This window comes from Ammospiza caudacuta, chromosome 10 (genome assembly GCF_027887145.1).
Source record: "Ammospiza caudacuta isolate bAmmCau1 chromosome 10, bAmmCau1.pri, whole genome shotgun sequence".
Classification (NCBI taxonomy): Eukaryota; Metazoa; Chordata; class Aves; order Passeriformes; family Passerellidae; genus Ammospiza; species Ammospiza caudacuta.
Genome location: NC_080602.1, coordinates 4768390 through 4782259, shown reverse-complemented (window position 1 = coordinate 4782259; position 13870 = coordinate 4768390). Strand labels below are relative to the sequence as shown.

Here is a 13870-nt window from a genome sequence, read left to right as displayed (position 1 = left end):
GCCCATTTATCCTGGAAACATTAAAACACGTAAGCTGTTAGGGTATCCAAAAATGTTCCATATAAAGAGCATTAGAACAAGAAGAAAGAGAGAGAGACAGAAAGACAGAAGCTCTATAGAAAGACACATATATGACTAACAGCTCCTAGGGTTCCAGTGTGGGTGAGACACAAACCCCAGGAGAGGGCAGAGTCCATACCAGGGGCTCACCTTGTGCTCTATATTTTAAGCCCCCGGGCCCTTGTGAGCCTCCCCCAGGTGGGATTTCTGATCACACAGGCAATCAGGGCTGGGTTAGCACTGTACCCACTGTGTGACTGATTGACAGCTCATCCCACAGTGTCTCAGGACATTGATCTCATCCAGCTTCTGACAGTGACCATGGTGACACAGGGGAACCTCATGGAACCGTGGGTCAGTTGTGACAATGTGGGTCCAAGGACACACCGGGGGATGTCATAGGTAGAATAATGATAGAAGAAAAGTATTACCGCGCCTGAGTGGGCGCTGCTGGTGATAGAGAGACGGTGAATCTTGTTTCTTGAATCAGAAGGCTTGATTTATTAAGATATTATATATAATACATTATGACTATACTAATAAGAATATAGAGAGAGGTTTGCAGAGCAGCTAGGCTAGATAGGAAGAGATAGAAAAGAATCCCAACAAAGCTGTGGCCAAGGACTCAGTCCTCTGGCTTATACTTTGTGATTGGCCCTTAATTATAAACATGGGAACATGAACCAATCACCAATCAAAATAGGTGCCCCTGTTGCATTCACCAGCAGCTGATAATAATTGTTTATGTTCTCCTCTGAGGCTTCAGCCTTCAAGAAGACACAGAAATCTGAAATAAAGGATTTCTGTGAAAAAATGTCTGCGACATCTCACCTTTCTAAATTGTATAAAATAAAAAAAAATGCTGATGTGGAATGAACAGGAAATTTCTTCACCTGTAGAATATACAATAACTAACAAATCACTAGAACAATGCTACAATATAAGAAAAATGCAAAATACAATGCAAAGAGAATTTGAGTCCATGCAGCTGAGTTTCAGGAACAGTCCAAGAGCCAAAGTTGTTTCCCTTGGAATATCTGAGAGTCCTTTTTGGTCCTGAAAACAACTTGCTGCAAAAGGAATCCCATCAATAGTTATCAAAAAACCATTGACAGTCATAACACAATTTTTAAACAGTTTGTGGAATGTCCTTTCTGGCCCTTCAATGCTTCAGAGCTGCTGCCCGCTGTTTTCAATCTTTTTTATTTAATTTTAATTTTTTTTTTTTTATTGAAAAACAAAAGAGCAGCACCCGAGCAGAGCAGTGCCAGACAAGGAAAGGCCCTGGGGGCTCTGTCCCATACTGGACCAGGAACCCCAAAACTGGCTCACAAAGGGGGACCAGGACCGGTAGGAGAAACCAGAGTCCCCAAAAACATAAGGAGGCCACGCAGTGGGACCAGCCCAGGAATTTTTTGAGCCCAACGGCCCAGGCCAAACCCATGAGGAAGGCTCTGCATTCCTGCAGGCCTGAACCCTGCTGCCAGTACAATGGCAGCACGGGTAGTGAGACGCTTCCTTTCCCCTAAACCACTGAGGCATGCCAGCAGCAGGGAAATAGAAGCTGCCCCGAGAATCTTCATCTTGGGTCTGGGAATGTTTGTTTCCCACAGCAACATGTCACCACCCCCACCGGGCTGGGGACCAGAGGCAGAAATTTCGGGAGCCCCCTCCCCCTCGCCGCTAGGGCACAAGATGGGCGGCAGAGATGGCAGCCTCTATGGGACAGCAACCGAAACACCACCCCCCAAACCGCCGAGCTTGAAAGCCGGCAGCTGGACTGCCGCAAGAGTCAGCTGGCGGGCAGCCCCCGCTCCACTGAAGGAGAGACCAGACTCCGGGGCCGCTTCCTGGAGCGGGCCCGGGGCTGGCGGGCCGGCCATGGGGGGCGCTGGGCCAGGGTGGGGGCCCACGGGGCTGTGGATGACGCTGGGGCTGGCCTGGAACGCGGCAGTGACTCTGGCCACGGAGGAGCCGGCCGAGGAGGGAATCACGCTGATCGTGGGATCAGCCGCGGGCTGCTCCGAGAGTCCCGCAGGTTCAGCGCCGTTTTCTGCCGCTGACTCTGGGACTGTCTCGGCTTGAAGCGGCGGGGATGCGCGAGAACCCACCTCCGCCGCGTCCCCCAGCCCTGAAAGCAGCGGCAGGCACGACACGGGGCCGGCGCCGTGCCCCGCCGCTGACTCCGGGGTCTGCTGCAGAGGCGCAGTCGCAGTCTCCTTCGGAGCGCAAACAGGCAGCAGCGGAGCCGGGAGAAGCGGCGGGGCATCGCTGTTGCTTAGCAACAGGTCAATCGCCGAAAGTGCTGTTCTCTTCTGCCTTCTCCGACACAGGCTCTGGCGGGGGCGGGGAGGCCGGTGAAACCGCGGGCGGGACCTCCTGGAGTGACGGCTCTAGCAGGGGCGTGGAGGAAGCCTCGGAGACCGGTGCCGCTCCGATGTGTGAAGGAGGCGGAGTCTGAGAGGCCGGCGCTGGCTTGAGCGGCCACTCCCATCCCCCCGGAAAGAGAGAAGGGGGGGGAGGACAACACTCCATCTGAGCATGCTCCGGAGCAAGAGTAAAAAAAACTTCTTCGCGCCGCGAAGTTTCAGCCCCCTGCGCCGCGAAGCAGGGGGGGGCGAAAAGCCCAAAGTCATCACCCATGGGGTCTTCTGCCAAGGGCGGTGGAAACGGAGCTTGTCCATAACAGTTAGAGATCCATTGAAAACAAGCTGCTCTGCGCTTCAGGACTGGGAAAAGCTTTATAAATGCTGGGTAGATAGAAGGCAACACGCGTCCCTGACTGTAGACGCACTGGATAATTGAGTCCATGCACTCCCAGATGAAAACATCTAAAGCGTACAGGACATCAGTAAAAAACCCAAAAAGCTTTGCCCATCGAAAGAACCCATAGATATCTGTTTCTGACAAAAAGCAACCATCTTCTCTGCACCAATATTTCCAGAGGGCAATAAGCTTTTCCTCTGAAGCGGAGAACTGAATGTCTTCTGGCAAGGCATGTGTCTGCCAAACAAACAGCCACAAGCTATGAAGGGCTGGTTCATCAGGGATAGAAAAGCCCACAGTACCTTCTAAAAGAGTCCAGCTTGCTCTGGCCAGCTCCACAGGTCTGCTGCCCTTTTCCATCATCTTTCCTGATGGTTTTCCAGAAGAAGGTTCTGTTGTGGTCAGCCTTGGCTGTGAACTCTGTCCAAATCAGGATCTTCAGTTCTTCAGCTCCTGGCTTGAATCCACTTTCTTTGGTCACTTCAAAGCAACCATCAAATGCCACACATACAGGATTTTACCCAGTGCAGCAATTTTGCTCCTCTGGTCTTATTAAATTAATTTTTGCTCTGACACGTCGGGTCACCAGATATTACCGCGCCTGAGTGGGCGCTGCTGGTGATAGAGAGACGGTGAATCTTGTTTCTTGAATCAGAAAGCTGAATTTATTAATATAAGATATAATACATTATAGTTATACTAGAAAGAATAAGGAGAGAGGTTTGCAGAGCAGCTAGGCTAGCTAGGAAGAGATAGAAAAGAATCCCAACAAAGCTGTGGCCAAGGACTCAGTCCCCTGGCTTACACTTTGTGATTGGCCCTTAATTATAAACATGGGAACATGAACCAATCACCAATCAAAATAGGTGCCCCTGTTGCATTCCCCAGAAGCTGATAATAATTGTTTATGTTCTCCTCTGAGGCCTCAGCCTTCCAGAAGACACAGAAAACTGAAAGAAAGGTTTTCTGTGAAAAAATGTCTGCGACAGAAAAGCCTTTTGAAATGAAGCCTTGTTCAGCCACATCAATAGCTGGCCTATCATCTCTTCTGTGTGCAACTAAGCAGTTACAAGTTCCCATGTGAAGCTATTTTGAGAATGAGACTTTGTGACCATTCTATTCTGAGGGTGAAAAACAAATGCACCTGCAATAACAAGTAATTTGTCCCATGAGAATCAGTGAAGAGGTAAACAATAGAGAGATTTGATGCACAAGTAAAATCTATTTTATTAACCAATAATCGACTAACTGATAAGAAACCTTTGAATGAACTAAAGGTGCACACAAGGTCTGTTAAACTGTGTAAAATGAGTTGTATGAATAAAGAATAAAGAGTTCTTCTCCATCTTAGCTTAGTCCTATGGGATTTCAGTTCCCCCCTTCTTGATGGCTTTGGGTTCTCCCTTCTTTGGAGCTTTGGGTTCCGCCTTCTTTGGGTCTTTGTCTTCCTTCTTCTCTGGGATCTTGGTTTCCTTCCTCTCTGATGCTTTGGTGTCCTTCTTCTCTGATGCTTTGATTTTCTTCCCTTCTGATGCTTTGCTTTCCTTCCTCTCTGGGATTTTGGTTTCTTTTTTTGGAATTTTGGTTTCCTTATTCTCTCGGGTCTTGGTTTTCCCCTTTGCTGGTATTGGAGGTTGCTTGCCAACAGAGACACTCTTCTTTCCCTTCTTCTGCCTCTCTTCCTCCTTCCTCCTCTCTTCCTCCTCTAAGGCTTTTGCCTCCTCCTCGACCTTTTGAGCTGGCTCCTTCAGCTCCCTTCTGCAGACAAAACAGAAAATATGGCTGAGAGTCCCACCAGAACCTTGGGCTCCCTCGTCCTGGCTGGCCCTGCACTTCATTCCTTGACCCTGAGGCCATTTCCGTGAATTCTCCTCAACCCACAGAGGTTGGGAACATCCCAAGTGAGGGCATGGGTGGAAGGGGACCTCCAGGACCGGCCAAACCTGAGCTTTGCCATCATAAGGTCTTGACTGTGCAAGCTCCCTCTGAAGGCACAGCCAGACCCCTCCAGCCCCTGCCAAAGGCTGATCCAGCAGCTCTCTGCACTGGTGCCTGGAAACGCCCTTTGTCTCTTGGCTTCCCAGTTTAAAGCAGAGCACAGATTGCTGACATCTGCTTAGCTCTCCTACAGTTCTTACTCAGCTCATTCAGCCCCCTTCTCCCTGGGCATAGCTGAAGCATGATTTTAAAGAGTTCAGATTTCAGCTGAGGGTTAGAAGCAATTCCCATTGATCAGGATGTAGGTTAGATAGACAGACCATAGGTTAATGATTATGAGATGCTTAAGCTGGAGCAGATTGTTCTATTGTTTACCATTAGGAGAGGGAAGTGGAGGAAGTGAACTGTTATAAGAACATCTTGAAACCAGTAGAACAATGGTTAGCACCTGGGCTTGATGTCAATCAATCACTAAGCAGGGGACCTTGGATGGTGCCAGAGGGTCACAGAGACCTGATGAAGACATTCCTGACTTCATCCCCTAAGACCACTGACCCAATTCGAGACACCAACCCAATTCAAGGGAAGAATTGCACAGGAGTGAAGGACCAATGACCTCATTTGAATACAGAGCAGGGATGGGAGGTGCTGGGGTTGTGCAGATGTATTGTGTGTAAGATCTTGGGAAATAAAGAGAGGGCAAAGAACCTTGGACAGCGCGGTCACGCCTTTTAGGGACGGCTCTGGTGCCGCCCGCCGGTGTTAATAAACATCCCACTGTCTAACTTTAATTAGTTAGAGAGTCTCTGCCCGTGATCTTCGGTTTTAACGACTCCTAGCCTGCTCCTTCATGAGAACAATCCTATCAGTCAGAAAGCAAAGGCTGCAGGAACTCCTCTCCTGCAAGACAGGCTCTTGTCGGGCAGATTTCCTGCTGGAACCCAGCTGGGACCAAGCAAACCAGTGCTGGCTGCCATGGAAACCACTGGAAGCAGCCTCGTCCGTCTCCTCCCCATGAAACCAACTTCAGCCTGGCCTGAAGAAGTCCTGATGCACAGGCTTGCTTTAAGCACCTCCACTCCCAGCTCCACACTTGGCCTGTGTGTCCTGAGCTGGGCTGCCTTGCTGGAGCTGAGCTTCTCCTGTGCTTGCCTACGGCTGCAGCTGCAGGGGAGCCTAAAGCACAGGAGTTTTTCTGGCTGCTATGCCACCATAAGGAGAACCCTGGCAGATCAGCAGTGCAAGGACTTCATCTGTGGCAGGAGCAGGACCCAAAGCAAGGTTTGCTCTGTGCCCCACGCCTGCCCATACCACAATCCCACTGTTCTGGTGAAGAAGGCAGATGATGAAGAAGATGCCACTCAACACCATGGACTTCAAGACACCTCTAAATGCGGTGCCAAGGCAGGCCCAGAGCCCAGCTCCCCGCAGAGAGCAGCTAAGCCAGGAGGGCTCAGCACTCAAATAGAGAAGATGATGTTCTGTCTCAACAGAAGAAGGTCCTTCCTCTCTTGGCAGCCAGGGAGCTCAGAGTGGCCATCCCTATGTTGCTGCTGGCCTTTGCTCTGCAGCTCCTCTGAGCTCAGAGGCCTTGGAGCAGGGAAGCCCTGCAGGGACAATAACCCGTGGCAGAGCAGGAACCCATGGAAGGCTGACTCACCTGTCCCTGAGAGAGGCCTGAGAGCCACAGTTGATCTCCTGGGGGCTCAGGGAGGAGCTGACACGTGAGGCCGCCCTGGGCACCAGCACCTCAGAGGTGGAGCCTCCCTCCATGTGGCACAGCTCCGGGACATTGCAGGTGGTGTTGAGGTGGCCAGAGAAGGTGGAGGTGACCTGCTGGCTCTCTCCTGGCTGCAGCACACCTGGCAGTGGCAGGATATTGAAAGACTGGATGGAAGACAAGTGAGATTGAGGTGTTGAGCATGGAAATGGATGCAGAAGAGCATCTTGGAGCTGTAGCCAGAGGGGCCTATTCCCCAAACACTGCCAGAATCACCCTCACCTCATCCTGCATCCATGCCATTGACCAGTGCAGGGACCATGGGGAAAATCTTCTCCCATACTCACAGCACAATGCATTAATTAGTACATTACATGAAAGTGAACTAGGATGTCTCCTGGCAGTAGAAATTCTCTCTGATGCACAATTTGCCATTACAAAGTTTCAAAACCTCCTGCTTTTAGAAAAGGAGGAGACTCAGAGTGAGAGCTCTTGGAGCTGAGGGAAGGAGTCCAGTCCAGCTCATCTGACTCCTGAGGCTCTTCCCCTCTCTCTCTGATTTAAATGCTTCTTTCTCAAGGTGCTACAGCAAAAGCTCCTGCAACAATTTCCTGTGGAGCACTTGAGGAGTTCCAGGGGGAGCAGTGCCCTCCACAGGTGCTGCACAGCATCCTTGGGCAGCCCTGCAACGTGTCCTGCACGGCCTCTCCAACAAGCAGCTGCTCCAGCAGCACTTTGCGATGGCCTGCAGGGATGGGAGGCCCCTCTGTGGCCAATGCTGAGGGCCCCCAGTGGCACTGGCAGCTCCAGCCCTGCTTGCCATACTGACAATGGGCAAGGGAGTCAGATTCCCTCTTGCCTTCTCTGCTCCCAGGGCAGTGTGCGCCACGTCCAGGGAGCACCTGAATCCCTCCAAGCCTCGAGGCAGGTGAGGGTGCTCAGGATTTGGTGCTGGCACCCAAAAAACAAGCCATTTTCTGTGCTGGGAGGAAGAGACAGCCCCTCTGCAAAGTCTGCCTTTGTCAGACAGCTCCAGGGCCAGCAGTGCAATAGCAGCTCTGGGTGAAAGCAGAGCCCTGCAAACAGGGAGTCTGGCTGCCTTGGGAAGAGGGTCCATGGAGATCAGCATAATCCCAGCTTGCTCTGTGAGGGAAGCTGGAGGTGTTACCATGATGATGCAGAGAAAAGCCTCATCTTACACTGGGAAGGAAACAAGGCAAAAAAATCCCACACTCAGCACAGGCCTGTAGGATCTGAGCCAGCTTCTCCAAGGAAAACTCTCCTATTTCTCCCTCCCCCTCAGCCCATGTCCAGCCACGTGCCCTGCTGCCCAGCCCACTGTCAGGGCACAGCACAGCAGGGCAGCAAAAAGGGAGCTCAGCATGAGCAGGACTTGGTGCTGGCAGGCTGGGGAGGCAAAGCAAGCAGTCGGTGTACAAGAAAATCTACCTCTGCTCCTGAAGAGTGGGTAAAATCCTGCACTTCTTTCAGGGCTCTGGCTGCCTCCTCCTGTCCAGTCCTGAAGTGCCTCCATCGAGTTGCCGCACAATCCAGACTGGTTCTCCTCTCCTTCGGTGGCTGGGGTTTGAATTTAGGTGGGTGGAGCTCATCTCTGGAAAATAAATAACTATGAACAGGGACCTGCAGTGGGAGAGAGGGAGGGAGGGACACCTGCACGAGCAGCTCCTGGCCAGGATGCAGCCCCTGGCTGGGTGCTGGCTCGTTGGACTGAGAAATGGTTTGATCCAGCCCTTCCCAATCCAGGCTGGGGCAGGTCTGTTCTAAAGGCAGCCCAGGGATGGCACTGAGGTGCTGCAGCAGCTGCAACTGCTCGCATTGAGCAATTACAGAGAACAGGCATTTACACCTGGTGGGGATGCAAAAAGCACAGTGGGAGAGGAAAAGACAGAGAAGGCAGCAAAAAGGTGAGATTTGAGACACCGAGGGGCAGACCCAGCCAGTGCCCAGCCAGCACAGCCCACCCAGTGCCCAAGGCCAGAAACTCTGCAGCTCCACCAGGGATTTATCAGGAATGTTCCCCTGACACCGCTGGGGGGTTGGTTGACATTTTACAACACTCCCAGGTGACTCAGGTCGCATTCCCCATCCATCCTTCCTTCCATCCATACATACACAGGCTGTGGTGCTGGGATCCTGCCAAGCTCTGCCAGCCTTGGGCTTGGGGAGATTTCTGCCAGCCGTCCTGAGCTCCGTAATTGTGCTCTCTGTTCCAGGAAGCAAGCAAGAAAGATTTTAAAAAACCCAAAACAAACCACAACAGAGAAACCTAAAAAACCTTCAACAGCTCAACCCTGCTCAAGTCATTTCTTTAGGGACAGCTACCACTCTCCAGCTGAAATGCTGGGCTTTTGGGGAAAAAGAAAATTACATGTTCACCTCCAAATTGAAAAGGATTAAGCTAAGAGAACCTTTCAAACTAAAAGTTACTGTCCGAAAGGTTTTATCTTTGCAAGAAATCTCTAGGTAAGACCAGCCTGACGGTTAAACAACTGGTTCTTCTGGTGGGGAGAAACCCTCCTCTTTAAGGGAAGCAGCCTGATAGTTAAAAGCACCTGTTTGCTCAAACTTCAGGCTCCCTGGCACAGCCTGCATTGCCTTTCCTTCCTGTTCACTGATTTACAGGCAGTGCCACGACGGCCCGGGTTCAGATGTTTGGTGCCATCCGGGGAATTTGGCATTGCCATTTCCATATGTTTTAATCGAAGTTTCAGTCCTTGCAACCACTCTTCAAATGCCAGCTTTCCTTTCTTTTACAGAAAGCTCAAGGTTCCCAGAAGACTTCTGACATCCTCTCTTGCGCTCAGAGAGATGACATTTTCAAACAGATGTTTCCAAAGTTACCAGCATTTGAAAGAATAATGACCTCAAATGCCCCCTGGATTCCAGCTGAGCCCAACTCCATTCTGTGTCAGACACTGAGATTCCCACCTCTAAGGCAGGAGCTGTTTGTGCCCCCGTCCCTCCTGTCCTTCTCCCCAGCAGCCTGTGCCTGTTTTCCCCGGCAGAATCCCTGTCCCTGTGCACCCTGCCAGGAGCAGCTGCACACAGGCTCACATCTCCCCTTGCCCTCACCAGGGGGTTTCTCTCATCCCCGAACACGCCGATGAGAACGTTGGTGCGATGAGTGCCCAGGGCCTGCACTGCCACCACAACTGGGATCTCTGCTGTGCTCTGGGGCTGCACAATCCCACAGGGCTTGGGGCTGGAGTAGAGCACAGCAGAGTCCTCCTTGCGCTTCTGGAAGGGACACAATGAAACGCAGATTCAGAGGGACCTCTCAAGAAACTGTAGGCTCCTTAACATCCACCACAACAGAAACTTACACACACCTTTAAAGCTCCCCAGGACAAAGGTCAAAGGCACAAACAAGATGCAAGAATTGTAGGTTTAGCACTCCCAGGGGATCCTGCAAGAAGGCTGCCAGCACAGGCACTGGTGTCTGTGGGTGCAGCAGCTTTTCACAACCCTCTAAGATCTCCCACAGGAAAACACCCTGAGGACTAGAGCATCAACTGTTTTTTCAGGAGCTTAAACTGCCTCCTAAAGTTTACAGTTTGGTAGGATCCTGCTCTCAGCAGATCTTTAAGACTGAATAGAAAGCAGCAAGGTCTTATCCAAACCCTTTGTTCCCCTAATAATCTCCTCAGGAATATTTGACAGGAGAAGGTGGATGTGATGCCAAACCTGGGGAATAAGCCCGTAGCAGCCAGGAAGGTGGCTGGGATTCCTAATGAGGATCTTTCTCTCGTAGGGCACCTTCAGGTGGCACTCATCACACAGCAGCACTGGGGAGGACACTTGGAGCTCAGGAACGAGACATCTGGGCAAAGAGATGACCCCAGGACAATCAGAGATACTGAGAGAATGGAGAATGCCTACCCCCAAAGACTGTGAAATGGAGCAGAACCCATTGGTCACTGTCAAATGCATATTGAAGAGCCCTACAGGGATAAATTGCCTTCTACCTCTTCCCACTCCCACATGTCTTGTCAAGGAGGGGCAAACCCTGAGAGGCAGCACCCAGAGGCTGCCAAGTGCCCCAGGCAGAGCACTTTGCCCCACAGCTGCCTCAGCCCCTCCTTTACCCAAGAAGGCTTGCAAGGACTCCTGCAACAGTGCCAGTGACCCACGAGCTCTGGGGAAGCCTTCCCAACAAGGATCAGTGCTCCCTAAGGCTCAAGGAACACACAGCTCCAGGGTCTCAGTAAAACTGACTCCCTTCTCTGCCATTGTGCTGTTGCCCTGCCTGAGAACTCAGCTCTTTGCCCCAGCCCTGGAGGGCACGAGACAGCAGCTGCCCCACAGAGGGGCTGATCAGCCCCTGCCAGGCCCTGCAGCTCCCTGGCTCCTTCACTGCACAGCTCCAGGCACTGCCTGGCCCCAGCTCCACCTGCTGTACACAGTGGCAGCCCAGGCACTGCCTGGATGGCTCTGCCTGGCACAGGGAACAGCACCAGGGAGCTGCATCCCTCTGGGCATCACACTGACACCCACAGCAGCACAGCAGCATGGAATTCTGCTGCAGCAACAACGACTTTTGCTCTCAACTCTGACAACATTAAAGCTCAAAACGGGAAGCAGAGGGAAGGACAAAAACTGGAGCTGACCTGCCACATCAAGGGCTGCTTTCCCCTTGTCACACCTTGCCCTCCCCACTCTTGCTGGGAGCCACTTCTCCCCTGCCATGTGCCCTCATGGACAGAGGCAGAGCCTGACTCTCAGCAGCTGCTTGGTGTGGCCCAAACCAGTGCACCGTGCTCACAGCCAGCACAACTCCACCTCTTGCAGCCTGAAGGAGAGGAGGCCCTCAGGAAATTTGTTCCACCTCAAGCACCAAAAACAAGGCCAATCAATGATATCATTCCTGGTGCCTTTAGAAGAGGGCCCAGGACCGTGCTGGGCTGTGAGCAAACGTGCTTTTCACCACGGGCTGCTGCCCAAGCACTGCTGTTCTCGTGTCCAGCTGGCACAACATGAGGACATTCAGCAGCACTTCTCCTTGGCAGCTGCAGCCAGCACAGCCTGGGCAAGGCAGTGCCTGGGGGAGGCCAGGCAAGGGCTGGTACCTGGCTGTGATGATCAGGGATGCCACTCCCTTGCCAATACCCTCCAGGTCCACCAGCAATCTCCGGTAGAACTCCATCACCGTGTTGGAGCACAGGGTCACCTGGTGGAAGAGAAGAACAGTTAATGCTTCCTTACAAAAGCTCATTACCCACGGGTGATAACCTCCAGTTCCTGAGGGAGGATTTGCCCTTCATTCTTCTGCTGCTCCATGTGTAGAGCACAGTCTCAGAGTAACAAAAGCCTTCTGGCAATACCACATTTGTTAAACACACCTTGCTATAAGGGCACAGGTCAGTGTTGGGAAATTTAGGAGACTAGAGAATGTAAAAGTACAAGACTGTGGCTAATTCCAAGTCCTGCACCTGTGAGATAGCGTGTCCTTGGGCCTAGCTGTAGTAGGATAACAAATAGTGAGAGAGACATGAGAAAAGAGAGATGTAACCCCTAAGGAATGAGGAAGAGTTAATGGTATAGTTTAACCAATAGATTGCTTGGCTTACAGAATATTCATAAGCTTATTATTTGCTGTATAAGTGTTTGAAGCTTTCTTCAATAAACTGGACCTGTGATGAACCACCTGGTGTCCTGGTCCCCTTCCTATGTCAGGTCAGCTACGTTAAAACATTAGACTACAGCTCCATGCAACACTGCATTCAAATTAAGGGGCCAATTTCTCATCTGACTACAAAGACATCCATGCCGAGGAAATCTGACTCGACCACAACGAGTTCAGCTTTACAGCAGGAGGCTGAGGGCAAAGTGTGGCCCAGCAGGTGCTGGGCAGTTCATGGCTGCCCTTGGACCCTGACCCCAGGCTGGCTCTGAGAACTCCGGCCCCACGCCAGGAGTGGGGAACTGCCCCGGGCTGGGCAATGACCAGAGGCAGAACCCTCAGAACTGCCCCAGGGTGAGCACTGACCAGAGGCAGAACCCTCAGAACTGCCCCAGGCTGGGCATTGACCACAGGCAGAACCCTCAGAACTGCCCCAGGCTGGGCATTGACCACAGGCAGAACCCTCAGAGCCTCTTGCTCTACGCCGCAAGAGACAAGCCACCAACGGGACCAGGCAGAGGAGAAAGGAGGAGGATCTCTGTCTTGAAGTTCCACAAGGAAGGGTTTATTCCAAGCAAAAGGGTCAAAGCCAAAAGAGCCCTGGACACTCCCGTGCAAGGGCTTTTGTACAGATACAAATCAGAGGGTGAATACAAACAGCAAGCCAAAAGGGAATCCTCAGGGGAGCACTGAGGGGATTACATCAAGTGTCTGGGGCCACTTTGGGTAGGAGGGTGGGGAGGATGGCTCACTTGGGCCAATGGGGCCTCCAGGAATAGGGGAATTCCAAAGGGGCATTGCAGACAGGGATTGGCTCCAGGTTAAATTGGCAAAGAAGGTTGGGGAACAAAAGGGGCTGGGTTTGACAGGCAGGGAAAGAGCTGGAACAAGGGGCAGGGAATGGCATGAGGGACAGCTTTGAGGGAGGCTAAAACCCAGGGGTAAACCAACTCAGGGAGAACACGGGGTACCACAGAACAAACCACTTAACAAGGAATCAATACAATAAATTTGAACCGCTACACATGGCTGCAGAGTTTTTTGTCTCCACTGGAGCTTCCTGCAGTGAACACAAATCATTCTGCTGCCCAGGAGGGGGGAAATGACACCACAAAGAAAAGCTCACTGCTTGATACAATGACATCTCTCTAACAGCCACCTTCTGCCCTCATCCTTGCTCTGCCCCATTGCAATCAAATCAATCGCTCTCAAAAACACAAGAATGGCTTCAGGCCTTGACCATAAGGTCTGTGAACTCAGGCATATGATTTTGGAAAGCAAACAGTGCTCTTTGAGGAACATCCCGAGTAAGCCAGCCAGCAGAGGCGTCCCAGCAGTGCAGATCTCTCCGTGCCAGCATGCTCCAAGCTGGCACCAGAGCTAAAGCCCTCCCACCCTGCAGTGCAGCTCCAGCCCTGGTGCTGCAGCGGCTGTGGCTGGGCTCTTGCCGTACCTCGATGTCCCGGTGTCCCTGGGGGAGGATGGTGCCTCCGCTGGGATTGATGGTGAACTCCCTGGGCTCCACATGGAAATGGATTCCCTTGCTCCAGGCCGGGTCGGTGTCCCTGCGGATCTGGTCCACGCTGTCCACAGCCGGCTGCGTGCCATCGTCCGACATGCGGAGCTGGAACGTCAGGGGCACCGCGGAGCTGTTGGTGAGGCGGCAGCGCTGCGTGTAGGGAAAGCCTGGGCAAGGACACAAATATCCATTCAGGCACCCAGCAGGCCATGATCCTGGGGGCAAG

General features: G+C 52.1%; 1 protein-coding gene across 1 annotated transcript in view; it reads right to left on the bottom strand.

Annotated features, from left to right (window-relative positions):
* Positions 1-225: 225 nt before the first annotated feature.
* Positions 226-13870, bottom strand: part of LOC131562129 (hydrocephalus-inducing protein homolog) — a 30588-nt gene continuing 16943 nt past the window's right edge. Inside the window, exons 9-15 of the mRNA XM_058811700.1 lie at positions 13579-13811; positions 11572-11672; positions 10190-10325; positions 9578-9640; positions 6487-6651; positions 1974-2255; positions 226-267 (exon numbers count right to left, since the gene is read on the bottom strand). Coding sequence (XP_058667683.1) covers positions 226-267; positions 1974-2255; positions 6487-6651; positions 9578-9640; positions 10190-10325; positions 11572-11672; positions 13579-13811 — 1022 coding nt within the window. The remainder of the gene's footprint in view (positions 268-1973; positions 2256-6486; positions 6652-9577; positions 9641-10189; positions 10326-11571; positions 11673-13578; positions 13812-13870) is intronic.